The following is a 25,487-nucleotide window of genomic DNA, read 5'->3' as shown; positions in this document are numbered from 1 at the left end:
TGCGTGAAATAGGTGACGGGGACTAAGGAGCGTACTTATCATGAGTATCAAGTATTGTATGGAGATGTTGAATCACAAGTATCGTACTCCTGAAACTAATATTACACTGTATGTTAACTGGAATTTAAATAAAAACTTAAAAATAAAAAGTATCAGACTTTTGAGGTCATGTCAAAAGGACTCATGGGCAAGTACATTATACCTCAATTCAAATGTTAAATTTTAAAAATAGACTCAAGGGGTGCCTGGGTGGCTCAGTCAGTTGAGCGTCAACCCCTGATTTCAGCTCAGGTCACAATCTCAGGGTCGTGGGATTGATCCCCACGTGGGATCGAGCCCTGCGTGGGGCTCCACACTGAGTGTGGAGCCTGTCTGGAATTCTTTCTCTCTCTTTCTCTCTCTCTCTCCCCACCCCCACTCCCCACCCCATCCCCCTACTCTCTCTCTCTCTCTCAAAATAAAGCTCAGGGGCATCTGGGTGGCTCAGTCGGTTAAGCATCTGTCTTCGGCTTAGGTCACCATCTCGTGGGGCATGAGTTCGAGCCCTGCACTGGACTCTCTGCTCTCAGCACAGAGCCTGTTTCAGATCCTCTGTCCCTTTCTCTCTGCTGCTCCCTTGTTGTGCGCTCGCTTGCTCTCTCTCTCTCAAAAAACAAACAAACGCTAAAACAATAAATCTTAAAAAGAACTGAAAATAATTTGAGGAGACTTATACTCCAAAAAGATGGGACAATCTGAGCATCAATTAGAGTAATTACTGAAAGGTATTCAAACATATCAAGAATGTTAAAATCCTTAGTTAATAATGATCCTAAAGAAAGAAACTGGTTACCTATCTAGGTAACAGAGAACCAAATCATTATTATGAAACTGGTAAATAAAGGGAAAGAATCGAGCATTTAACTGACCTTTCTGTATAAACTGTGCTTAGGGTAATCAAAATGGTTGCTGAGTGAAATTTTCCTTTTTTTAAAAATTTAATTTAATTTAATTTTTTTAGACGTACTTAGCTAACACATGAAGAAGTGAGAGAATTACAGAATCACCATTTTGCAGGCAAATGATGAACGATCACGGTGGCTGCTACCATCAGAGAGAGAGACAATTAGCCATGCTGAGCCTCCTAATGGGAGAAGATGCCACCAGCTATATAACAGTCTTGTCAAAATACCTAAACCAATGCAAGCCTCTAGATTTCCCTACTGAATTATGGGATGTACAGGACACATTACGTGTCTGGTGACAGAGGAGCCTGTCAGGGGACACCGCAGAGGGACAATGAGCAAAATTTAAGATGTGGGCAAACTACGGGACAAAATGACCTGGTTTCTTCAACACATAAATGCAGGGTGACAAAAAAAGGGAGGGGGAATCCAGACAGTAAAAGAGACTTAAGACACATAATAACCAAATGCAGACCTTGTTTGGAACACGTCAACTGGAAGAAGAAAAGATGTGGTCTATTTGAATACCGACAAGTTACCTGATATCAGAGAATTCACTTTTGTTTTTAAAAGAGTCTTTACTTTTTAGAGATTCCCAATGAAATATTTACCTATGGGAAAATAAGACATCTTAGATTTTCAAAATAGTCAGGGGTGGGAGGTGGAGGTTATCACTGAAATGAACATGGCCATAAGTTGTTATAGCTGGTAAGGGTACATGGTAGTTTTGTACTCTTATCCTGTTTTTGTGTGTGTTTGAAATTAAAAAAAAAATATATGTAACTTAAGAAAATTTTTAATGTTTATTTTTGCGACAGAGAGAGAGAGAGAGCACGCATGCGCACATAAGTGGGGGAGGGGCAGAGAGAGACACAGAATCTGAAAAAGACTCCAGGCCATGAGCTGTCAACACAGAGCCCGACGTGGGGCTCGAACTCAAGAACAGTGAGATTACGACCTGAGCTGAAGTCAGGCGCTTCACTGACTGAGCCACCCAGGTGTCCCCCTCAAAAACTTAACTTCTAAAGATATCTTTGCCTCCTAACTTAGATGAGAAATAGAAATGGGGGTAGTTCTTTATCAAAAGTGTTTCCCAACTTGTTTTTTTTTTTTTTAAATCAGCCCTTAAGAAATCTGTTAAAAACTTTTTTTTTCCCCCGTAATCCTGCCCCCATGAAATGTTAATACCACAGATATACTCTAAATCTGTTTATGTACTGTGGTCTTTTAGAGGGGGCGGCAACTCCTGTATTACGGAAGACTTGTGGATTCCATGCCTATCATCACCCTGGGGGCAATCCTGCTCTTGCTGAATGTGCAAGCTCTCCCGGAGCACCGGTCCCAGATATAAAGTCTGCGTGTGTGCAACCACATCATGGTTAGTACAAGAGAAAGGGAGAAGACCAGGTTATGGATTTGTAGGTCTGGCGTCAGCGTGGGTGCTGAGGCGGTGAGTGCTTGGCTATTTCCTATCAGATAAGGAGGAAAACCAACCACCCAGTAAGGTGGTTACCGGGAGGCACTTCAATGGGGAGCGGTCTCTTTCCCGTCTAATGAGAACAGGAATTGCACCAGGCACTAGGGTTGGAGGAATCTTATCACACACCTCGAGGCCTTTTGGCTAGTTGCCTAATTGTCAAATGGCCACCCTCAGGGAGGGGCTGGTGGCACAGAAGAGCCAAAGGAGCCCACTGATAAGATTCTGCCTGCTTTCACACTGGGTGCGGAATCACGTGCCCATTCGCTCTGCTTAATGCTAAGATTACTTTTATGTTTTTTAAATAGAGGGTCATCACTGGATGTGTGACCCACGAATGTTCTGCCAGACACTAAAAACCTACCAGAGGGCTAATATTGGCTACAAAAAGCCCAGAGTTTACTGCATAAACAAAATGGGTAATTTATGATAAAAGCAGGGATTTTCCAAAATTAAACAAATAACAGCGATAACACAAAAAACAACAAACCTTCTACCTAAGGACCTCTAAGCCCATTCGTCAAAATTTCTGAAACTAATGGTTTTTTTGGTTTTAAGATAATACGTGTACATAGTAAACACAATGTTTTCCAAATGGCACAGAAATGTGTTAAGTGACACATAAAATTCTCTCTTCCATCCAAGTCTCAATCCGTAGAGGAAAATACTGTGACAGTCTGCGTATCCTTCCAACACATTCTGTGCATATGACAACATACAGATACGTCCACGTGTGGATTTTCCAATGTGCTTTTCCCTACTTTCAGTTAACAATACAACGTGGGCATCGTTCCTTAGTAGCACACCAGCATCACCACCTTCTGCAGTGGATCCACGGTTGGGCGGGCCCAATTTACGGAACCTGTCCTGATGACAGGCACTTCGCTTGGTTTCTTTGTGCTGCTATTACCAACGACGCTGCAGTGAGCGTCTTGTTTAATGATGTTTTGGGGCTCAAAGTTCAGCTCTCACTGCGACTGTCACTCTGTGAAGTCATTTACCGAGGAGGAGATGGGCACACGAGGCCCGGGTGCCCGCTGGTGTCCCACAGCCAGCGTGTCCTGGAGAAGCCCAGCGAGCAGCCCAGGCAGGCGCCTAGCCCTGCTCTTCACCTTGACCGCCCCCCCACCCCCCACCATGCTGCCTGTGTTCCAGGTGCAAAGAAGTGAAACGGCAGATCACAGGGCAGGTGCGGTTTGAATTTGAACACTTATTGACCAACTGCTCTCCAAGGAGACTGCGCCAATTTAGCACCCACCACACCCACGAGTGTCTTTTTCTTCATATCGTGATGCTCTCTCATCCTTGACAGTAACATGGGTGAAAACGATGCCATCTGGTTGTTTCAGGTTACACGTCTTTAATTATGAGTGAGCGTTTTCTCCCGTAAACTTATTGGTTATGTGTAATTACTTTTCTCCATGCAAATGCAGAAATTTGCCATGTCGGCACATTCCAGGTATCTTATAATTAAAAAAATATTCATTTTACAGCACAGCATTTGCTAAATCTTCGTGAAGGAGAAATCAGCTGGTGCAGTCAGAGTGAAGAATAATTTACCAATACCTCATAAAGCTGAAGATGCCTATTACCTGTGAACTGCTAATCCCCTGCTTCAGTATATAACCATAAAGCATAAGAACTCCCCAAGAATTTCCACAGCGGCACTGTTTCTAAGGGCAACAACCTCCGTGTGCACGGACAGGAAAATGCACGAACTAAGATACGCTCAAAAGAGAAAATGCGTGAACTGGAGCCAGAGAGGTCAAAGCTACTTGCAGAAGGACATGCTCAGTTCATGCCTCTCACGTTCAGGCTGAGGGCTCCTAGAGCCTGCGTGCACAGACCCGTAGTCCAAGGAGGGAAATGCGCCCAGTAAGGGCGCCTGGCTCAGCTGCGGGAGCATGGTTCCGCTAGAGAGGGTGGGGAGCCAGGGGCTTCAGTTGTGTCTGCGATGTTTTCCTAAGCAGCGGGCATGGAGATGACGGACGGGCCGTTCTCTCTACTTTTTTCAATTAAAAATAAATAAACCAAGAGCTCACCTTATATTCCCAGAGATTCTGGGGGGGCTTCACCCCCAGTGCTTTGACACGCTCCAGTTCCAGGAGGATGGCTCTTCTGTGGCTGCTGTTTTCTATGTTATATGGTGCCCTTGAAAATTCTTCCTCTGTCAGAGTTAAAAGCAACCTGTGGGGGGGGGGGGGGGGCAGTAGATTTCTTGTGAGATTATACACCTGAAGCCAACCGTTCACACCCAGGGTTCCATCCTATCAACACAAACACTCCGGGCTTCCAGTAAGGCAAGATACTTGGTATATGAAGTAACAGTAATAACAGCAAACTACTGAATGCTTGTTAATTGTTAGTGACTCTCTGAAAGTACTTCCACAAACCGTCACCAATCTGTTTAACAATTCTGCAGAGTAGGTGGAATTATGAGCATTACGTGCATGACAAAATGGTTTGGAGGAATAGAGTGGCTCGGCTGAGGCGCACCCTGGTCTGTTTTGCTCCTAACTTCTGATCTTTCAGCTAAGCAGCTGAGTTCTCCCAGGGTACTCTGTTTTGCAAAGAAAAATGTAGTATATATTTTACACAGAATATAATATTCTATATAAAATTATAATATATTTCTGTAACATATAGAAAAAAATTGGAAAGAAATCCAATAAAATGTGATGACTCGAACAGGAGCTGTTCTGGGGTGGGGGTGGGGGTGCGCCTGAGTGGCTCAGTCGGCCAAATGTCCGACTCTTGGTTTTGGCTCAGGGCACAATCTCACATTTCATGAGTTCAGGCCCGGTGTCGGGCTCTGTGCTGATGGTGCAGAGACTGCCTGGGATTCTCCCTCTCTCCCCCTCTCTCTGTCTGTCTCCCGATCACGCTGTCTCTAAATAAATAAGTAAATAAATAGAAAAAAAAAAAAAGTAGCTGTTTTGGGGTCGTAATGTAATAAAAATATTTGTAGATCCCTTATCTGGTCCCTTCCATTGGAAAATATGACTCCGCCTCCACAAGAACCAATTGTTAAAACCACCCCTGTGCACCAGCAAGCGGAGACCCAGCAGGCACACAACCACTGGGGGAGGGATGTAAACTGATGTCCTCTCGTGGGTGATTTGGAACATTGATCAAAGTTATAAAGGCTTATTTCCTTTGACGTGGAAATTCCAGTTCTAGGAATCCATCTTCAGGAAGGAAGGCAATGAGGCAAAGATGTATTAGCCAGGTAGACAACAAAAAATTTTTTTTTTTTTTGATGTTTTATTTATTTTTGAGACAGGGAGAGACAGAACATGAACAGGGGAGGGTCAGAGAGAGGGAGACACAGAATCTGAAACAGGCTCCAGGCTCTGAGCTGTCAGCACAGAGCCCGACGCGGGGCTCGAACTCACAGACCGAGAGATCATGACCTGAGCCGAAGTCGGGACGCTTAACCGACTGAGCCATCCAGGCGCCCCAACAAAAATGTTTTCAACCACAATTTGGGGGAGGCGCCAATTCTTACAAAAAGCAGACAACTCAACTGGGAGCGTGTGGCTTTCCCAAAGGAGAGTTAAGAGTTGAAAGTTCAGTTCAGGGGGAAAGTGTGACTGGGGTGTGAGGTGGGCAGGCAGGCGGCCTGGATGGCGCATCTGGAACAAGCAGATTAGCAGGAGTGGCCGTTCTCAGCACTGCGTGGCACACTATACTCTCCCTACACAGTCCCTCCAAGGAAGGAAAGAGCCCAAGAAAGATGGACAGTGTTCTGGAAGGGGGCATGGGGACATGCTGATGGGCAGAGGCAGGCCTGCCCACAGCCTGGCAATTCCATCCTGGAATTCCTTGTATCAGGGCATTTGCTACAACATTGCTTGGAATTGCCTGGGACAGGAAAAAGGAAACAGCCCAGACGTGCCTTGGTGAGATCAACTAAAGAGACTCTAGTACACACACATACGTACGTACATATGCATACGTATATGTACCTATAATCACAGATGTTTAATGCAGTTGTATTTCTAGTTTAAACAAATAATATACACTTATGTGTATCTCTGTATAAACGTGGAAGAAAATCCAGAAAGATGTCCAGAAACATGCTAACAGTGGTTTTCTCTGAAGAGTAGTATTATGAGGGTATTTCACTTCCATATCCTACAGTTCTATGTTATTTTAAAATAACTAAAAAATACATGGTTCTTTTCTAATTCAGAAACAACACACAAAATGCCAGTCACATAAAATGGTTCGGCTGCTCTGGGGAGCGGTGTGACAGCTCCTCAAGAAGGGAAACACAGAAGGTGACTTCAGGCCCAGCAATGGCACTCGGGCAGACATGCACGGGCCCTCAGAAGCACAGGGTTACACAAAAACCCACATGCAAAGGATCAGAACACCTGTGTTCGTGAGAGCCCCCAAACGGAGCAACCTGAACAACTGAAGGATGGGTACTCAAGGGCAGCGTAGCCACAAGTGGGAATACTGCTCAGCCATAAAGATGAAGGAAGCATTAGGGGTGCCTGGGTGGCTCAGTCAGTTAAGTGTCTGACTTTGGCTCAGGTCATGATCCTGAAGTTCGTGGGTTTGAGCCCCACGTAAGGCTCTGTGCTGATAGCTCAGAGCCTGGAGCCTGCTTCGGATTCTGTGTCTCCTCTCTCTGCCCCTCTCTCGCTTGGTCTCTCTCTCTCTGTCTCAAAAATAAATAAACACTAAAAAAAAAGGACGAAGGAAGCACTGACCCATGTGACAACTTGGATAAACCTTGAAAATGCTCTGCAAGGTGAAAAAGCCAGACGCTAAAGGATTCCGTTTACAGGGATTACTCTAACAGGCAAATCCACGGAGCCAGAAAGGAGAATGGTGGTCGCCTGGGGATGAGGGAGGGGGCATGAGGACCAAAGCGGGGAGGGTAACAGCTTTCTTTTTGGGGTGATGAAAATGTCCTAACACTAGACTGTGGTGATGGCTGCACGTCTGTGGATACATTAAACAACATGGATTGGACACTTTCAATGGGTGAATTTCATAGTATGTGGGTTATGACTCAGTAAAGCAGCTTACAAAAAGGTCAATGACACGTCAGAAGAGCCAGCGTCTCACCTTCCATTCACTCTTTCAGATAAAAACCGGTCTCTGTAGAGAGAGGCCCAAGGGCCCAGCTGCTCCAGCCAGAGGACCACTTCTTCTGCTGTCCATTTGGTCACAGCCTTGTGGACCAGGAGGTCGTGCTCAGATTCCCTGCTGCTCCAGTGATACACGAGGAGGACCACCTGGGGACAAGGGACAGAGGCCTTAAGACACAGAAAGGTCAGAGAAGCCAGCTTCTCACGAGTGTGGGGCAGGGAAGGGAAGGCTGAGCTTGGCGGGAATGATGCCGAGTCGGTACAAGGAACCACTGGCACCGAGAGTTGCGGAGGAGAACTCCAGGTGGGCCCCTGTCTCTGCTGGTTGTGGGGCCGTGAGGGAACAGAGATGGGAACAGGACTCGGCATAGAGCATCTGGGAGCGCAGCACCCTGGGCCCCAACATCCTGGCCAGCATAACTGCCTCATGTGCCTTTTCTACTGAAAAATTTGTAACCTTTAAATTTGTGTAGCATGGGGCGTCCGGGTGTTAAGTGTCTGACTTCAGCTCAGGCCATGATCTCGTGGCCCATGGGTTCGAGCCCCACATCAGGCTCTGTGCTGACAGCTCAGTCTGGAGCCTGCTTCAGTCTGTTTGTGTGTGTGTGTGTGTGTGTGTGTGTGTGTGTGTGTCTTTCTCTCTCAAAAATAAATAAACATTAAAATAATAATAATAAATTTTCGTACCAGGGAACTGAGAATAAAACAGTCTCCGTGTGAGATGTTAGTAAAGGGCTATGCTCAAGACTCAACCACCCAGGTAGACACGGTCTCGGATTCCAGTTCTCACACCTTCCTGCATCTGTTCCCTCACCTCTAAAATGGGAATAACTGGGGCACCTGGCTGGCTCAGTCGGTAGAACATGCGACTCTTGATCTCGGGGTTGTGAGTTCAAGCCCCACGCTGGGGATAGAGCTTACATTAAAACCAAAATAATAGAAATGGACAAATGGGATGGGAATAAGCACGGTGACTATTGCAGGGGTGAGAAAGAGGATGAATGGAACGAAGCTAAGAAGAACTGGGCCCTGAATATGACACTGCCTACTTGAGAACACAGCTTCCCTGAAGAATCATCCGACCCAGCGGATGTCAAATGCGTGCAGTGAATGACCACATACGGGTAAGCTATCAATTTCCACAGAAGTGATGTCAGTGAAAACTGGGAGTGGGTCAGGGGGCAGAGAAACACAGCGGTACACTTACTGCCACACCAGTTAAAGCGGTGAGCACTCCGGAAAAGAATCCCCCACCTCTCTGTGCGTTCACTCGGCCTGTGTTGGTAGCTAAAGGAGCCTGATCACTCCCGTATTTGTGAAAGGCTGCAAGACTCTGGATTATGTCATTATTCTGCTGAATGTCCTCAAATCGCATTCTAATGGCATCAGGAAATAATTTTTCAATGGCATCCCTATGAAGAATAGGAAAAAAAATCACATGATAGTTGTTTGACTAAATACACTTAGGATGTTGAGAGGCTAAAATAAAACTAACAGTCAATATTTAATAACATACAGGCACTTTAGAACAATGGTCAAGACTGACTATGGCCCGGTTGGTAACACCAAAAAGGACTGTAAACAACCGATGTGTCCACTGTTAGAGAAACAGTCGAATTATGGTCTATTCACACAATGGAATGTTACAAAGTTTTAAAAATGAATTTACTGGATATCATTTGTATCGAGATGGATAAATTTAAGACATACATATTGTTGAGCGGAAATAATAAACGATGGGGTCGCCAGGGCGGCTCAGTCGCTTGAGGGCTCGGATTTCGGCTCAGGCCATGATCTCATGGTTCGTGGGTTCGAGCCCCACGTCAGGCTCTGTGCTGACAGCTAGGAGCCAGGAGCCTGGAGCCTGAAGCCTGCTTCGGGTTCTCTGTCTCTCTCTCTGCCTCTCCCCCGCATGCACTCTGTCTCTCAAAAATAAATAAACATTAAAAAATTAAAAAAACAAAACTGTGGAGCCTTATAGATAGTACACCACTGATGTGAGGAAATACTTGCATTTCCTGCTGACACACATAGGTACAAAAGTATCGTTAAAATTCTGAAGGAAATCACAACAGAGGCATGACTGAAATGACTCTGGGGAAAAGGAAGGACGTGTTGTAAGATGGGGAGGGAGAGGGCAAAGGGATCTTTATCAGTAAGCACTCTCATTTTTTAAAAAGAATATAAACAAATGAAGGTTATCTATGTATTGCTGATGTTATTCAACATTAATTCCAGAAAACAAGTGGAGCTGTCTTCGTTTTCAATTACACATAATCAGAGAACCTTCCTTCAATTTAAGATCAATCTGCAGGTACCCCAGGCTGAGAGGTGAGAGCAAAGCGCTTGTCAATGTATCTCCCATGAAAAAGAGAATGTTAGGTTAACGTTTTCAGGGAACTTTCTGGTACTCTGTTGGTATCAGGAAGGCAACAGAAGAAAAGCAAGGACTTTAGGCTCGAAGACGTGACAGGTGCAATATGCATGCAAGCAGAAAGGAACCCTCTCTCTGAGAGGTCTTGCCATTTGTTGTGTGAAGCTATACACGGGAGACCATCTCTACTGATGTGAAAACTGGAACAGTTTATCAAAGATTATGAAAATCAGCAGCAAACCGATTTGTACAGAATTGTGCAGTGACGCCATTTTCTCTATGAGACCTAGGGTGTTCTCAGCGGACACAAATCGATAAAAAGTGTTATAGGACAAAGCATTACAAGCAATGGTCTGATAACCACAATTTGTTTTTTCCTCTATGATAAATAAACACAAACAAATCACGGTCACCTGTGAGGAAGGAAGTCTGGCTTTGCAGGTCCTTGAGCCCCCCGACTCCCAGGCCAGCAGATCTAGAATGACCGTGGGGGTCGGCCCTGCGCCTCTGGCCTTCTCAAACATGGCTGCTCCCATGAAGACAAAGCATAGTGCGCAAGCTGTATGGGCTACCAATATGGACCGAGCGTTACCTGAGGAGAATATTGACTTTGGGGAAACCTTCCCATTTTTCTCTGCATTCTGGACACTCTGTTTTCTTCGAAGAGGCCCACCATAAAGCTAGGCAGTGCCGGCAGAAGCTATGCCCGCAGTTCAAGGTGGTGGGGTTAACCAGGATGTCGTAACAGCAGTGGCATGAAAATTCACTAACAGAAATCTGAGGGGTGGTGCTCTTGAGAGGGTCACCTTCCTCATGGGTCATCTTGTTCAGATCGTTCTGTGCAGGCCCCTCCATCTTTTAGAAAATCCTGGGGCTCACAAGCACAGAAAATTTCAGACTTAGAAAACTGCTCCAAAGCATCATTAAATCTAGAAAAAAAAAAAAAAAGAAAAGGCAACAGAATTAGGACAAGGGTTTGAGATTACTGCCGTTCTGTTAAAGCTGGTTTTTATAAATGTTTTTCTTTAAATTTTGTTTACTTTGAGAGGGAGTGAGAGCATGAGTGGGGGAGGGGCAGAGAGCAAGAGGGAGAGAGCGTCCCAACCAGGCACCTCGCAGAGCACATTCATGGGGCTTGATCCCATGTCCATGAGATCATGACCTGAGCTGAAACCAAGAGTCAGATGCTTAACTGACTGAGCCACCCAGGTGGCCCCATTAAAGCTCATTTTTATTTTATTTTATATTTTTTTTTAGTTTGTTTGTTTATTTATTTATTTATTTTATTTTTTATTTTTTAATATATGAAATTTACTGTCAAATTGGTTTCCATACAACACCCAGTGCTCATCCCAAAAGGTGCCCTCCTCAATACCCATCACCCACCCTGCCCTCCCTCCCACCCCCCATCAACCCTCAGTTTGTTCTCAGTTTTTAACAGTCTCTTATAAAGCTCATTTTTAAATGTGATCAATTTGACTTCTAAAAATTCACATTCCAGAAACCAAATAAACTTACTGAATTTCTTTCTGCCCTGTCATACTTCTGAAAATTAGGTGAAGCAAAATCATGCAGTGGAAAGTTCAGGGGACTTGGTGACAGTGGGGAATTCTAGATCCTTCTCTTTCACTAACTTACTTGGAAAATGTAATTCCTCTGGCCTCAGTGTTCTTAATTACATTTCTAAAGTCCTTTCTTGTGTATGATTTTACATAAACCAACTTCTTGGTGGAGGGGGGCGGGTCCCTGGGTGGCTCAGCCAGTTGGGTGTCCAAGTCTTGATTGCAGCTCAGGTCATGATCTCACGGTTTATGAGATGCAGCCCCACATTGGGGTCTGCAATGACAGCATGGAGCCTGCTTGGGATTCTCTCTCTCCTCTCTCTTTCTCTGTCCCCCTCCCCCAATTGTGTACTCACTCTCAAAATAAATAAAGCAATAAACATTAAAAAAAAACCACAGCTTCTTGGGCCAGTTAAATGTCTGAAGTTGGCAATAACAGATGTACTTCATGTAAATAATGCATTTTTTTTATCCAAATGTTTTCCCAGTAGGTAATTATTTATGTTTATTTCATAAACATGTGATTTCAGAGGCTCCCACAGGTACAGTACCAAGAAGTGAGTGAAGCCTTATTTTGTGAGGTGCCCTGTGCCAGGTCAACTCCCTAGAGGCTCAATATACCCTTTCCTCCCAACTCAACCCGAACACACATCATGCCCTCTGGATCTGGCCAGTCGGATGCCACAGAAACATGCCAATGTCGCTAATAAGCAAATGGCAGAGGACCATCTTCTCGTTCTCATCCGGGTCTTAGGAGACTGTTTTACTGAGAGGCAGGACGGTGCAGGACACCATGGAGTTAGAGTCGCTTGCTCTGTGACTGTGCACAAGTTACTTGAGCTCTCGGAGCCCTGTGTTCTCAACTGTGAAATGGTAGTTAACAGTATAAAAACCGCCAAGGTTTCTTGTGAGGATCAGAGAGGTTGAAAGTAAAGTGGCAGGGACGGTGTATGGTGTCAACAGGGGTTAACGCAATGACTATTCACACTACTCCTGGTATTAAGACAGTGGAGGCCCTGGTGAGTAAGGGTTTCTCCATCTCGCTACTGCGAAGAGAAAGGAAGTAGTAAATCACTCTCCATCACCCACAGCGATCATGTAGAGAAGGGCTCTTGTTTTTGCAGTAGGGCTGCCTGCGTTCTTACTAAATCTCTGCCATTCGCTAGCTGTAGGGTCTGGACTTCTTGGGAGTCTCAGCTTCCTCGTGTTTAAGTGTGCGTGTGTGTGTGCACGTGTAAGAATAGCATTTACCCCCACTGGGAGGTTTAAGAATTGAACAGGAGAATGCAAGTGAAGTATCTGATCCTACAGAGCCTGACATGTGGTAAGTAAACCATATAGGGTAGCAATTTGCCTGATTTTCAAATACAGTCATGAGAATCTTATCTTTTATTGAGTGACATATTATGCTTGTAGAATACCATATTTTACTTATTTATTTATGAATGTTTATTTATTTTGAAAGAGAGCATGCGAACGTGCAAGCAGGAGAGGGGCGGAGAGGGGCAGAGAGAGGGAGAGGGAGAGAATCCCTGACGGTGTGGAGCCTGGGGCTCTATCTCACGAACTGTGAGATCATGACCAGAGCTGAAGTCAAGAGTCAGACACTCAACCGACTGAGCCACCCAGGCACCCTTAGACTACTATAGTCTAAATAAGCAAATCTATAGGGGCACCTGGGTGGCTCGGTCGGTTAAGCCTCCAACTCTTGGTTTTGGCTAGGTCACAATCTCAGGCTTTGTGTGTTCAAGTCTTGGGTGTTGCTCTGGACTGACAGCATGGAGCCTGCTTGGGATTCTGTCTCTCTGCCTCTGCTCCTCCCTCACTTGCTCTTCCTCTCAAAAATAAATAAGTATTAAAATAAACAAGCACATCTATAAACAAAGAAGAAAATACAATGAAGTATTTGTAGTGGGTCTGGGTATGCTGGGTGGGGGAGGGTCGTGATTATTTTGGTTTTCTGTATATACCAAATTGTTTTTAATAAAAATGTATATTAAAATAATTACAAAAACACATATAAAATTGTAAAAAATAGGGGCGCCTGGGTGGCTCAGTCGGTTAAGCGTCCGACTTCGGCTCAGGTCACGATCTCACGGTCTGTGAGTCCGTGAGTTCGAGCCCCGCGTTGGGCTCTGGGCTGATGGCTCAGAGCCTGGAGCCTGCTTCCGATTCTGTGTCTCCCTCTCTCTCTGCCCCTCCCCCGTTCATGCTCTGTCTCTCTCGATCTCAAAAATAAATAAACGTTAAAATTGTAAAAAATATATTGTATTCCCTTTGACACAACACTAGTGGGGGATTTTAAACTCCAACAATAAACACAGCTAAATTTTAAACTCAGTGTTAAAGTGGAATAAAGGTCCTCACCAGTACTAAAAAGACAATTGGGTAAAGATAAATATAAAATTAAAGGATTAAATATAAAATATAAAATTTTAAAATATAATAATTACATTCATACTGTTATTCACAATAATAAATTATAGTAAAGAGGGGGACCACCTTCTGTATAAGCCTAAACTGTTGTTTTTGGGGCACTTGGCTGGCTCAGTTGGTGGAGCATGCTACTATTTAAAAAAAAAAAAATTTTTTTTTAATGTTTATTAATTCTTGAGAGAAGACACAGCATAAGTGAGAGAGGGGCAGAGAGAGAGGGAGACACAGAATCCCAAGCAGGCTCCAGGCTCTGAGCTGTCAGCACACAGCCCGATGTGGGGCTCGAACCCATGAATCATGAGATTGTGACCTGAGCCGAAGTCAGATGCACAACAGACTGAGCCCCCAGGTACCCTGGAGCATGCTACTCGTCATCTCAGGGTTGTGAGCTTGAGCCCCACGATGGGTGCAGAGATTACTTAAAAATAAAATCTGGGGGACGGGATGCCTGGGTGGCTCAGTGGGTTTCACAGTTCGTGAGCTCAAGCCCCGTGTCAGGCTCTGTGCTGACAGTGCAGAGCCTGCCTGGGATTCTCCCTCTGTCTCTGCCCCTCCCCTGCTTGGGCTCTCTCTCTCAAAATAAATAAACTTAAATAATAAAAATAAAAAATAAATAAAAATAAAATCTTGAGGTGCCTGGGTGGCTCAGTCAGTTAAGTGTCTGACTCGATTTTAGTTCAGGTCATGACCTCATGGTTTGTGAGTTTGAGCCCCACATCAGGCTCCAACTGTCAGTGTGGAGAGTGTACCCTTTTTCTCTCTCAAAATAAACAAAAAAAAAAACAATTTTTTTTAATCTTAAAAAAAAAAAGCTGTTCTTTTTGGAAGAAAGAGTTCAAATAAATATTCTTAATGACAAACTCTAAATCATTTCTGATATTTACTTATCAATTGTATGTTTAGTAACACTAAAAAAATTCCTAAGTGCTTTCCTATAGGCAGTCCCTTCACATTGCTAAGTGGGAGATCTTATACAGATTTTTAGAAAAAGGGATCATTTACATAAGGTAGTTCCTTTATCTGGCTAATATTGATTAAACAACTGCCACGAGGGGGCCATTATCCCAGGAAATAAATAACTGAACCACTGCTATTAACTGAGCACCTCCTACGAGCTGGGCACTGGGCTTGCCTTCTAGGTACATTCAGGATCTCATCAGGATTCAGTGTCAGAGGAAAGATCCCAAGTGAAGGAGGGGCAGGGGAGGGGTCAGGAAAGATGGGCCGGACTCAGTGCCTTCGTGGGGAGCAGTGAGTGACCCAGAGCTACCGGTCTGATATGGGGTCGTGTGTGCCTAGGTAATGAGAGGTGGGCCAATGGGAGCAGAGAAAGGTTTCAGAGGCAATGGGATCAGCAAAGCGGTGCCAGAGGATGATAAATCTCCTCAGGAAGGAGGGACGGGCTAGGACATCCTAGAAGTAAAATGTTTCATCACTTCTGGGACCGAGGGGATAAAGAGGGAAAACAGCACAAGAATGACAAGTGATAAAGAAAGGGATCGAGGCTATCTGAGGGCTGTTAAAGAAATAACTTACAGGCTCTGGGGACGAGAGAGAAGAAAGACCAAAGATGCTGGCCAGGTGTCAGAGCTGGGGAGGAAGAGAGGTACCCTTCAGCAAGCCTCAGAGAGAAGGTTCAGTTGAATTTTAGAAAAGGTGAGTTCGAGGTGATGACACGACTCCCAAGTAGGATGGTCTAGTGAGCAGCTGGAGGGACAAAACTGCAGCTGGGAGTTAAGAATGAGGCCATTGTACGCACCTGCGAGTAATCTGCACAGAAATGACAACTTTGTACTGAAATTAGTTTCTCACCAATCAGCCTTTGAAAACTAGAAGGTACCAGTCGTTCCCAGCTTACCCGATCTGAAAGTTTATTTCTCCTGAGAGAAAACAAACCACATGCTGACATCTAAAATGTACCTTTGGGGCGCGTGGGTGGCTCAGTTGGAGCGTCCGACTCTTGACTTCGGCTCAAGTCCTGATCTTGTGGTTCATGAGTTTGAGCAGAGCCTGCTTAGGATTCTGTCTGTCTGTCTGTCTCTCTCTGCCCCTCCCCTGCTTGCTCTCTCTCTCTCTCTCTCTCTCTCACAATAAATTAAAAAAATAAACTGAAAAAAATAAATCAATAAAACATGTTTTTTAAAATTAAAAAAAATTTTTTTAATGTTTATTTTTGAGATAGAGAGAGCACAAGCAGGGGAGGGGCAGAGAGACGGAGACGGAATCCGAAGCAGGATCCAGGCTCCGAGCGGTCAGCACAGTGCCCGACGCGAGGCTCGAACTCACAAGCAGTGAGATCATGACCTGAGCTGCAGTCGGGCGCTCAACCAACTGAGCCACCCAGGTGACCCTAAAGCATATTTTTAAGTTGTATTTTGAGAAGCTGAGGTGGTCACTACCTTTGTCTTATGACTGTCTTTAACAAACTAGAAACGGCATGGACTTGGATTACATCTTGGGAATTTTGCTAGTTTCAGCTTCCCCTAAATCTAAAATGTGAAAGCGAACAGAGAAAAAGAGTCCACATCTTAACCAAATTCAGTTGATCTTTTCTGCTATTTCTGTCTGCATTTGGGTCACTTCCCTGAGGGAAAACAGCACTTTCAGGGGAAGAAAGTGCTCTTCAGGGATAAAACGCAGTTCAAACCCTGAACTTCCAAGGTGTGGGCCAACACACCCTCCCGCACTGGCAATGACTGAAGGCCTCTTGGGAGCACAGCGTTCCCAAGGATGTTTACAGATGTTCGGTATAAACTCAGCCCATGGCAGGAGTGGCGAGAGGCTCTGCTGGCTCTGACTTCCTGCACAAGTAAGCACACATGAGAACGTCCCTGTAGCCTGCTGTCCCCCCCACCCCCGGGTCTAGAAGGCCTCAGAGAGGACGCTGGGGGGGTGGGGTGGGGTGGGGGAACATCGGTAGGACTGGGGGAGGAGATTCATTCCCTTTTCCAACCCCTGTGCCCGGTCCACACGGATACACTTTGGTTTGTGTTTAAGCATCACGTGAAATGACAAGTGTTAATTATCTAGTTCAAAGCTAAAGGGGAAGAATGCCTGAGTTCGGAAAAGTCTGCAAGACTGTAAACAGAGACAGGATTAAAATGACAGGTTGAACACCGCAGCATTGAAGAGTACAGTAAACCTCTGGGGACTGAGCCATTCTGAAGAGCTGTGGTTTCTGGATAAAAACTTGGGTCTTTAACTGATGTCTATAAGGCACGTCAAGAGGTCTGTGCACGCAAAGAAATTATAAGCCAAGCTTGTGGTTGTCCTTATGAGGATGTAATATGAACTCTTGCCTAAAGGAAGTCGATAGGTTTTACTTAATTTTATTAAGTCCTATTTAAGTAATCTCTACACCCAACATGGGGCTTGAACTTACAACCCTGAGATCAAGAGTCTCACACTCCTCTAAGCCAGCCTGGCACCCCGGGAAATCTATAGTTTTTATTAGGCTCTCAAGGAGGACCAAGACCGAAATAAGGTTAAAAACTGTTTATCCACTAGGATAAAGACTTTTAAAATGTTCACCATCCCACTGGTCCTGGAGCGGTCATGATGAACCCAGGTGAGCCTTTCCACAGTGACATAGTATCACTGTCATGCACTCCCACCCTCTGGGTCCTGGAACAGTCTCAACACCAGTAGCCACCACTCCACTGTGGTGACATCTGGCCTTCAGGCAGGCTTTCACATGGTGTCCCTCTCTCCCTTTCTCTTGAATTAGGTGCCGGCCTTTAAAAAAATCTGATTTCAGGGGCACCTGGCTGGCTCAGTTGGTTAAGCGTCTGACTTTGGCTCAGGTCATGATTTCACGGTTCATGAGTTCGAGCCCCGCATCAGGCTCTGTGCTGACAGCACGGGCCTGCTTGGATCCTCATGATCCCTCTCTCTCTCTCTCTCTCTCTGCCTCTCCCTGGTTCTCCCTCCCACTCTCTCTCAAAAATAAACAAACAGGGGTGGCTCTGTCAGTTGAGCACCCGACTTCGGCTCAGGTCATGATCTCGTGGTTTGTGAGTTCGAGCCCCACGTCGGGCTCTGTGCTGACACCTCGGAGCCTGGAGCCTGCTTCGGATTCTGTGTCTCCCGTCTCTGGGCCCCTCCCCTGCTCATGCTCTATCTCTCTCTGTATCTCAATAATAAATAAATGTTAAAAAAATTAAAAAAAAATTTTTTTAATGTTTATTTCTGAAAGAAAGAGAGACAGAGCATGAGTGGGGGAGGGGCAGAGAGAGAGGGAGACACAGAATCTGAAGCAGGCTCCAGGCTCCCAGCTGTCAGCACAGAGCCTGACGTGGGGCTCGAACTCACAAGCCGTGAGATCATGACCTGAGCCGAAGTCAGTCGCTCAACTGATTGAGCCACCCAGGCGCCCCTAAAAAATTAAAAAAAATAAATAAACATTAAAAACTTTTTTTAAAAAGGAAAGGATACATGCACCTTTATAAAAAATTTTTTAAAAATTCAAAAAAAATCTGATTTCACATAAAAATGCAGACTCTTGGCTTCTGAAAAAAATCCGATCAAGCAAGACTGGGATTGCATATGGAGTGACAAGAATCGTCACAAGCTGCGTAACTCAGCAGCTGCACTCTTCAGGGAGGGCCTATCTGCCCTGGTTTGCAAGTCCTCATCCACTTGTGTTCCTCCCCCGACCTCGGGGGCTATTTGCATTTTCATGACCCCTCCGTAGGTGAGGCCGGCAGAGTCTACTGATGAGCTTATGATGTTTCTGGGTTAACTGGTCTTAGGCCGGTAAGCTTTGGGAGTTCTATCAGCTGAGAGTCTCCCTGTCTCTGGATTTGCTGGCAGGTTGTTTATCATCATTGCTGAGAAAATGATTGCCTCTGAGGTCTTTCACCAAGTTTTCTGAGCTATTGCTTCTATTCTGTTACGGACCCTGAGGTCGGACACCCCTACTCGGCAGACTCTGTGTGTGAAAGGCTGTGGGTGAATCAGAGGGCAAGTCTAAAGATTCTAGGCTGGCTTTTTTTCTCATCATTTCCCCAGAGACCTAGGTCAAAATGAATGAAGAGTTTGTGGGCTCTTCTGTGAACCACATATTTAGTACAGGCGTTTAAAACGCCTGTTTTAATATTTTGGAGGTATTTACTTCCGGGTTCTGAGACACTGTAATTACACCCCATTTTTTTTCCTTCTGTTTACTTGTATCATATAACAATGATGTATACTTCTCAGTTTTAAAGTCAGATGACACGTTCTGAGTGCCCCCCTTCACTACTTATGAGCCATGAGACTGTGGGCGAATTACTCCCTCTCTCTGAGTCTCACATGAGCATATAGAAGGCACGGGGTTTCCACTCCGACCTCACGGGGCTGTCGTGAGCATTAAGGAGACGCGTGTAGGCACCAGCACAAAAGGAGTATTCAGTAACTGTGGTCTCTTCTTCCACATCATGGTTCTGGCGGGACACTTCCCAAACCGTCCAAGTGAGGAATCCCAAAAGCTGTTCGCATGCTCAGGCCATATAATCAACAACTTATTCTGACATCTCATCAATGTAACTTTTAAATGTTTATTTTTTTGGAGACAGAGAGAGAGAGAGAGAGAGGGAGAGAGGGAGAGATAGGGGGTCGGGGAGGGGCAGAGAGACAGGGAGACAAAGAATCCCAAGCAGGCTTCCCACAGTCAGCGCAGAGCCCTTTGCGGGGCTCGAACCCACGAACCGTGAGATCATGATGTGAGCCGAAACCAAGAGTCAGATGCTTAACCGACCGAGCCACCTAGGTGCCCCTCACCAATGTAACTTTTAGAAACACCTGGAGAGATATTATTTCCTGAGGGAAACGCCATCTCTAAAATTTCAGGGTCAAGAAATGGCATCAAGTCTTAGAAAGCACGACATGAACTGGGTCATTGAGCTTTTCTAAAATGTTCACGGGTCAGTTGTTGGCACAACTGACAGGAAACAATTATCACAGCGTCACGACTTGGGCAACTGCAAGAGCTCTAGCACTGGAACCTTTTCCGTGTTTCCGCAAGAAATACCTAACTGACGTGGTACAGTTAACTGAAAAATCTCGGAAGGAAACAAAAGGCCTGGAACACCATATCCCAGCTATTCTGTGTGACTAAAGAACTGGCAATAAACGTGGCTATTGCTCCCTCGGAAGGAAAACTGTTTGACTTGGTCAAGTACCGATCTGTAGAATCATCTAGAGGAAATGGTGGAAGGAGGTGGTGTCACTGCCATTAACTGTTTGATTCTTTACTCACCCCGAGGTCGATTAATACAGTAATTGTCATTGAGTTCAAAGAAGAATGCATTCATAATGAGTTTAAACGGAGGATTTTTATACCTCAGCTTATAAAGACTGCATGCAATGAATCACTAAATACTCCTGAAACCAATGCTACGCTATATATTAACAGACTTGAATTTAAATAAATGAAATAAAGATGTCACGTAGTGATACTTAACTCTTTAGAAGTCATAATCTTCAAACTACTTTGTTCAGTGACATATAATTATGGTTCTACCTTTTTGTTCAACAAGACGTTTATTGTGACGATAGTACATACCTAATGTTTTAGGAGTAATCTTTTGGAGGACTAATTTATTGGGATTCTAACCTGAAAAGAGGATCTCAATCACTACTTGGCAAAGATGTTTCCCTGCAAGAATAAAAAGATTTTGCCTTTATATCGTCTTTTAACTAGGTCATTTACTTCTCTTCATTACATATTACCTGACAGCAACGAAGAATGACATTCTTCAACAAATGCTCAGACTAGCATTTACTGAGAGCTTATCATGTGAAAGATGATCCTATGAGATGATTATTGCTCTCATCTCCACTTTACAGATGAGAAAATGGAGGCCTAGTTAATAGAGGACAGAGCCAGGTTTTAAACCATGGTCTGACTTCTGGGGCACCTGGGTGGCTCAGTCGGTTGAGTGTCCGACTTCAAGTCAGGTCATGATCTCACAGTTCGTGAGTTCGAGCCCCGCGTCGGGTTCTGTGCTGACAGCTCAGAGCCTGGAGCCTGCTTCGGATTCTATGTCTCCCTCTCTCTCTGCCCCTCCCCTGCTCATGCTCTGTCTCTCTCTCTCTCTCTGTCAAAAATAATTAAACATTAAAAAAAATTAAAAAAAAATTTTAAACCATGGTCTGACTTAAAGCCTGACCTCATAGCACTACATTATTCCAATAAGGTAACCAATACGTTATTGGTTCAAAGGATTAATTGGCCCCTCTATCCTGCTACTACAAAAGCTGAGAAATCCAAACTGCAGAAAATAAACCAGGAAGGGACAACACCACTGCATTTCGGAACATGAACTCTGGCTCGATGAGCATGGTGTTGCGTGAGACAAGCAGACGCAGTCACAAGAGAAACTGGGGTGAAGGGTGCTGGGTGGCTCAGCTGGTTGAGCATTAAAAACTCTTGATTTCTTGATTTCAGCTCAGGTCATGATCCCAGGGTGGTGGGATCGAGCAATGCGTCTGACTCTGTGCTGAGCGTGGAGTCTGCTTAAAATTCTCTCTCTCCCCACCCCACCCCGCCATTCTCCCTCTCCCCCACTAGCACTCTTTCTAAAAGTTAACAGAAAGAAGGAAAGAAAGAAAGAAAGAAAGAAAGAAAGAAAGAAAGAAACAAACAAATAGTGGTGAGAGTAGTTGGGAACTCCCTTATTTCTGGCACCCCAGGTCTACTTCTGGGGACACCACTATAAACACGAGTAGAATACTACAGACATTTTAAATGTCCAAAGAGTGACCACACATTTCTAGTGACTGTGAAATGAAATGTGCCGAAATGTAAGCAAGGCAAAGGCCATACATGGCAAAAATAAGAGAATATTGTGTACACCTCTTGTAGGTGGCAGAAAGTGGCTTTCATGAACACAACAGAAGCACTTCCAGGCTCTTCCCATAAAAAATCTTGTCCAAAAATATTTTCTTTCTGGACGGAGTCAGACATTACTAGGGCAAAGGTAGCTAGCTAGCGCACTGGCTGACGTGCTGCCTGAACTTTTGAGACCCCGTGATTCACTGCTCATGAGGGATGTTGGGCAAGACAAGAGAACACTGAGAAGAGTGTCCTGGCTCTCCCTAGAGACTCTTCTTTTGTTTATGTTATGTGGCGTATATTCAGCGACCTACCCTGTTTTAAATGCTGTAGATGTCCAATAACTTGGGATAAAAAAAAAACTGATTAGAAACCATACTTTAATTATTGGTTTGAGTAGTCTCTCCTTCTCCAATCAAATTCTGAGCTTCTTGAGATGAGGAACCCAAGCCACAGAATTCTATCATCGTATTTGAAGTAGCTGGCACAAGGATGGGTTCTGGATACTTGTAGATGAAAATCAAATCAGCATATATCTGACTCCCTATCACAGTAATTTCTTAGAACCTCTGACATAATCATCTGAGTTTTGTGAACCTGAAATGAAAAAGGATATCTGACAGAGAGACTCAGGAATGTACATTTTATTTTATTTTATTTCATTTTATTATTTCTAAGTAAGTTCCATGCCCAGCATGGAGCCCAAAGCAGGGCTTGAATTCATGACCCTGAGGTCAAGACCTGAGCCAAGATCAAGAGTCAGATGCTTGGGGTCCCTGGGTGGCTTAGGTAGTTAAGTGTTTGATTCCAGCTCAGGTCATGATCTCAAAGTTTCATGCGTTCAAGCCCCGTGTCAGGCTCTGTGCGGACAGCTCAGAGCCTGGAGCCTGCTTTGGATTCTGTGTCTCCCTCTCTCTCTGCCCCTCCCTTGCTTGGGCTCTCTCTCAAAAATAAATAAATAAACTAAAAAACAAAAAAAACAGAAAAACAAGAGTTGGATGCTTAACCGATGGAGCCACCCAGGTCCCCCAGAAGTGTACATTTTAAACAAGCCCCTTAGGAGATTCTTAATGCACACAGAAGTTTGGGAACTAGAGAGTTGCTACATACAAATAAATACACACGTGTGTGCCTAAATATATGTTTCAGACAAGGTATAGGTAACGTGTGAACAAAATAAAGTTTAAATAACATTTTCAAGCTCGTTTCCTCTACTCTCCAATCTCTCCTCTCTCCAGTGCCTGAATCATCCTGCTGTAGCAAAATTCTGATCAAACATTTCCTTTGCTCAAAACCGTCTTGACCGTGAAAAACTAAAATCCATAGTTGTAAGCTTGTCATTTAAGAATCTTTATGGTCCACAAATCAACAGAACTTTTTAATGAGGTCTTTTGTTTTTGTTTTAAGTAGGTTACATGCCCAATGTGGGGCTTTAACTCATGGCCCTGAGATTAAGAGTCACATGCACTACAGATTGAGCCAGCCAGGTACCCCAATACAACTTTTTAAACAAGAGCACATCATAAAAAAAAAAAAAATAAAAAATAAAAAAAAATAAACCAAAAAACAAGAGCACAAAGTCTGGAGCCAGAATGATCGATTTCAAATCCCAGCTCACCAATCACTAGTGTGCTATCAGGCAAGTCACTTAATCTGTGTGCCTCAGTTTCCTCATCTGTAAAACTGGGATATTAATACTACCTTACTGATGGGGTTGTTGATAGGATTAAATGAGTTAATAATACATGCACCGCACTCAGAACAGTGGCCAGCACATTAGTGCAAAGTAAACGTTAGTTATTACTATTATTACAATTATCCCCTACTACTCATCTACTCACACACTACACTTTGGTCCCATCTATTAATTCCTGCTCCTTGGGCATTTTTCCTTCACATTGTTTCCTTCATCTGTAACCCAGCTATGCACCATCTCTGGGTCAAAAGTGTTCAATTGACAAGACCCGAATCACCTGCCACTGGAAAGTCTTTAATGGCTAATTCCACTCACACCCAAATTAATCCTTCCTGCCTCTGTGCATTACTGTAACTTTTGTGTGTTTACTCATCTCCTAGACGGCTATTTCCCCTGAGAGGCTTGTATACTTAAAACGTTATGTTCCCAGGAATGGAGACCTGGGTGCCAAACAGGTCACATTTATTCTCCCTAAGCCTCATATTTCTCATTCATAAGTTCAGGATAATAATATCCACTCTGAAGGAGGTTTAAAATAACAAACTCTATCCATAGGTAGTCAAAGAAGAGTTCTGAATAGTGACAGAATGATTAATAGTTGCCCTTAATGATGTCAGCTACGTTACTGGCGTCAGTGCCAAGCACTGCAGGAGATAGTTTTTCCATCTCGTTTATGGAAACAGGCAGGGAAACGCAGAACACACCATACACCCAGACAGGCTGTTTACAAAACAGCCGGGACAAAAACAAACCAAACTACCTAACTCACACGTGCGCTCTGCGCCGGCTCTGGGGCGTGTCCGGAGGACAGAGCAAACCTCTTTTCTATTGGCCTTTCAGAGGGTGACATCAAGACCACCCCCAAAGGACCGACCAATGGGCTTTAGCGGGGAGGACCCAACGGCGACAGCTGAGGGCATGACAGTGTCTGGACTTTATCACCTCTCCACCAAAGTTGGGGGGCCGTCTCCTGCCCCGCCAAAAAGCCTCGGCTAGACACAGCCTGATCTTCATTTACCCCTCTTTATATTTTCTTTTAACGAGAACTTTTTGTACAAGTTCCCATTAGAAGCCGTGAGCATGGAATCATAACAGCTGTGTTCTAGCCTAACCCTAGTGCGACTCTGGGGTTTCACTTTCCCTTTTGTGCGCGTCCGTTACCCTATTTTATAACGGGAGCAATCGTTCCGCGTTAGGGCAGGAACTGCCTCTCCAATCAGACCCGTAGCTCAGTCTAGCACGAACCTGACCAATTTTGGACGCGCAACCAACGGCTGCGGCAGGGGCTCTTGGGGGGCAGGCGTCCCTTCGTTCCACCCCAAAATGTGTGGAAGCGATGCCTCCTCCCTCCCGCCCTGGGGATATCTTGGAGCGGTAGGCTCTGACCCTGACCCCTGAGGGGACGCAGGCAAGTCCCGGCGATCCGCCCTGCCGACGTAGGGCTCTCGGGAAAGGACGGAGAAGTTGGCCACGCGGGGTCCGGGCCCGGTGGCCGAGACCGCGGATCCTTAGGACTCGGGCCTGGGCGAGGAAAGCCCTGCGGACCAGTTTCTCTAAACCGTTCCCCCACAGCCGTCCTCAATACGCCGCCCCGAAATGCAGCCCGGGCCTCCCTTTGCCCTTTCCCGCCACGCTGGAGCTTACCACTCTGTTCCTTCCGGGCCCACCCGGCCGCCGCCCGCCTCCCGGACCCCCACGGAAGCAGAGGAAGAGGTGGCCACTTCACTTCCGGAAGTAACCGAAGACTTACTGGGGAGAAGAGTGCCCCGGCCCACGACCATAGAGGAGAAGCCGCACTCTTCTCCCAACCCTCTCAACCCCGCGACCTCCCCGCTGCCTAGAGCGGCCACTCCCCGGCCGAGGATTTCGGCGCATGCGTGCCACCGTCAGCCCCGCCCGTTCCTCTCTAGAAATAAACTCGGGGCCACGGTGGCGTTACACGGAGGGTGAGGCGGGTGTCTGGTTCAGGTCCTCTTGGGAGGTTGTTTCTGTGTCTGGAGGAAACAACTTTACCCAGAACTTAAATAAGACCAAACTGTACTCTCCACAAAGATTTTTTTGCAGAAAATCCCAGGAC

At 45.2% G+C, this 25,487-nt stretch overlaps 1 protein-coding gene across 4 annotated transcripts in view; it reads right to left on the bottom strand.

The window, feature by feature from the left end:
- The window catches only part of BFAR (bifunctional apoptosis regulator), a 33,973-nt gene extending 8,709 nt beyond the window's left edge, over positions 1-25,264 (bottom strand). The window contains exons 1-5 of one of the 4 annotated variants that reach the window (XM_049638281.1): positions 25,161-25,264; positions 10,493-10,829; positions 8,734-8,938; positions 7,504-7,673; positions 4,464-4,608 (exon numbers count right to left, since the gene is read on the bottom strand). In XM_049638281.1, coding sequence (XP_049494238.1) covers positions 4,464-4,608; positions 7,504-7,673; positions 8,734-8,938; positions 10,493-10,755 — 783 coding nt within the window. In that variant the 5' untranslated portion in view covers positions 10,756-10,829; positions 25,161-25,264. The other 3 variants (XM_049638280.1, XM_049638282.1, XM_049638283.1) reach the window with 3 other exon arrangements.
- Between the last annotated feature and the right edge of the window lie 223 nt (positions 25,265-25,487).

Source organism: Panthera uncia, chromosome E3 (assembly GCF_023721935.1).
Source record: "Panthera uncia isolate 11264 chromosome E3, Puncia_PCG_1.0, whole genome shotgun sequence".
Lineage (NCBI taxonomy): Eukaryota > Metazoa > Chordata > Mammalia > Carnivora > Felidae > Panthera > Panthera uncia.
Note: the sequence above shows the minus strand (reverse complement) of the source record. Positions and strands in the feature narration are given on the sequence as shown.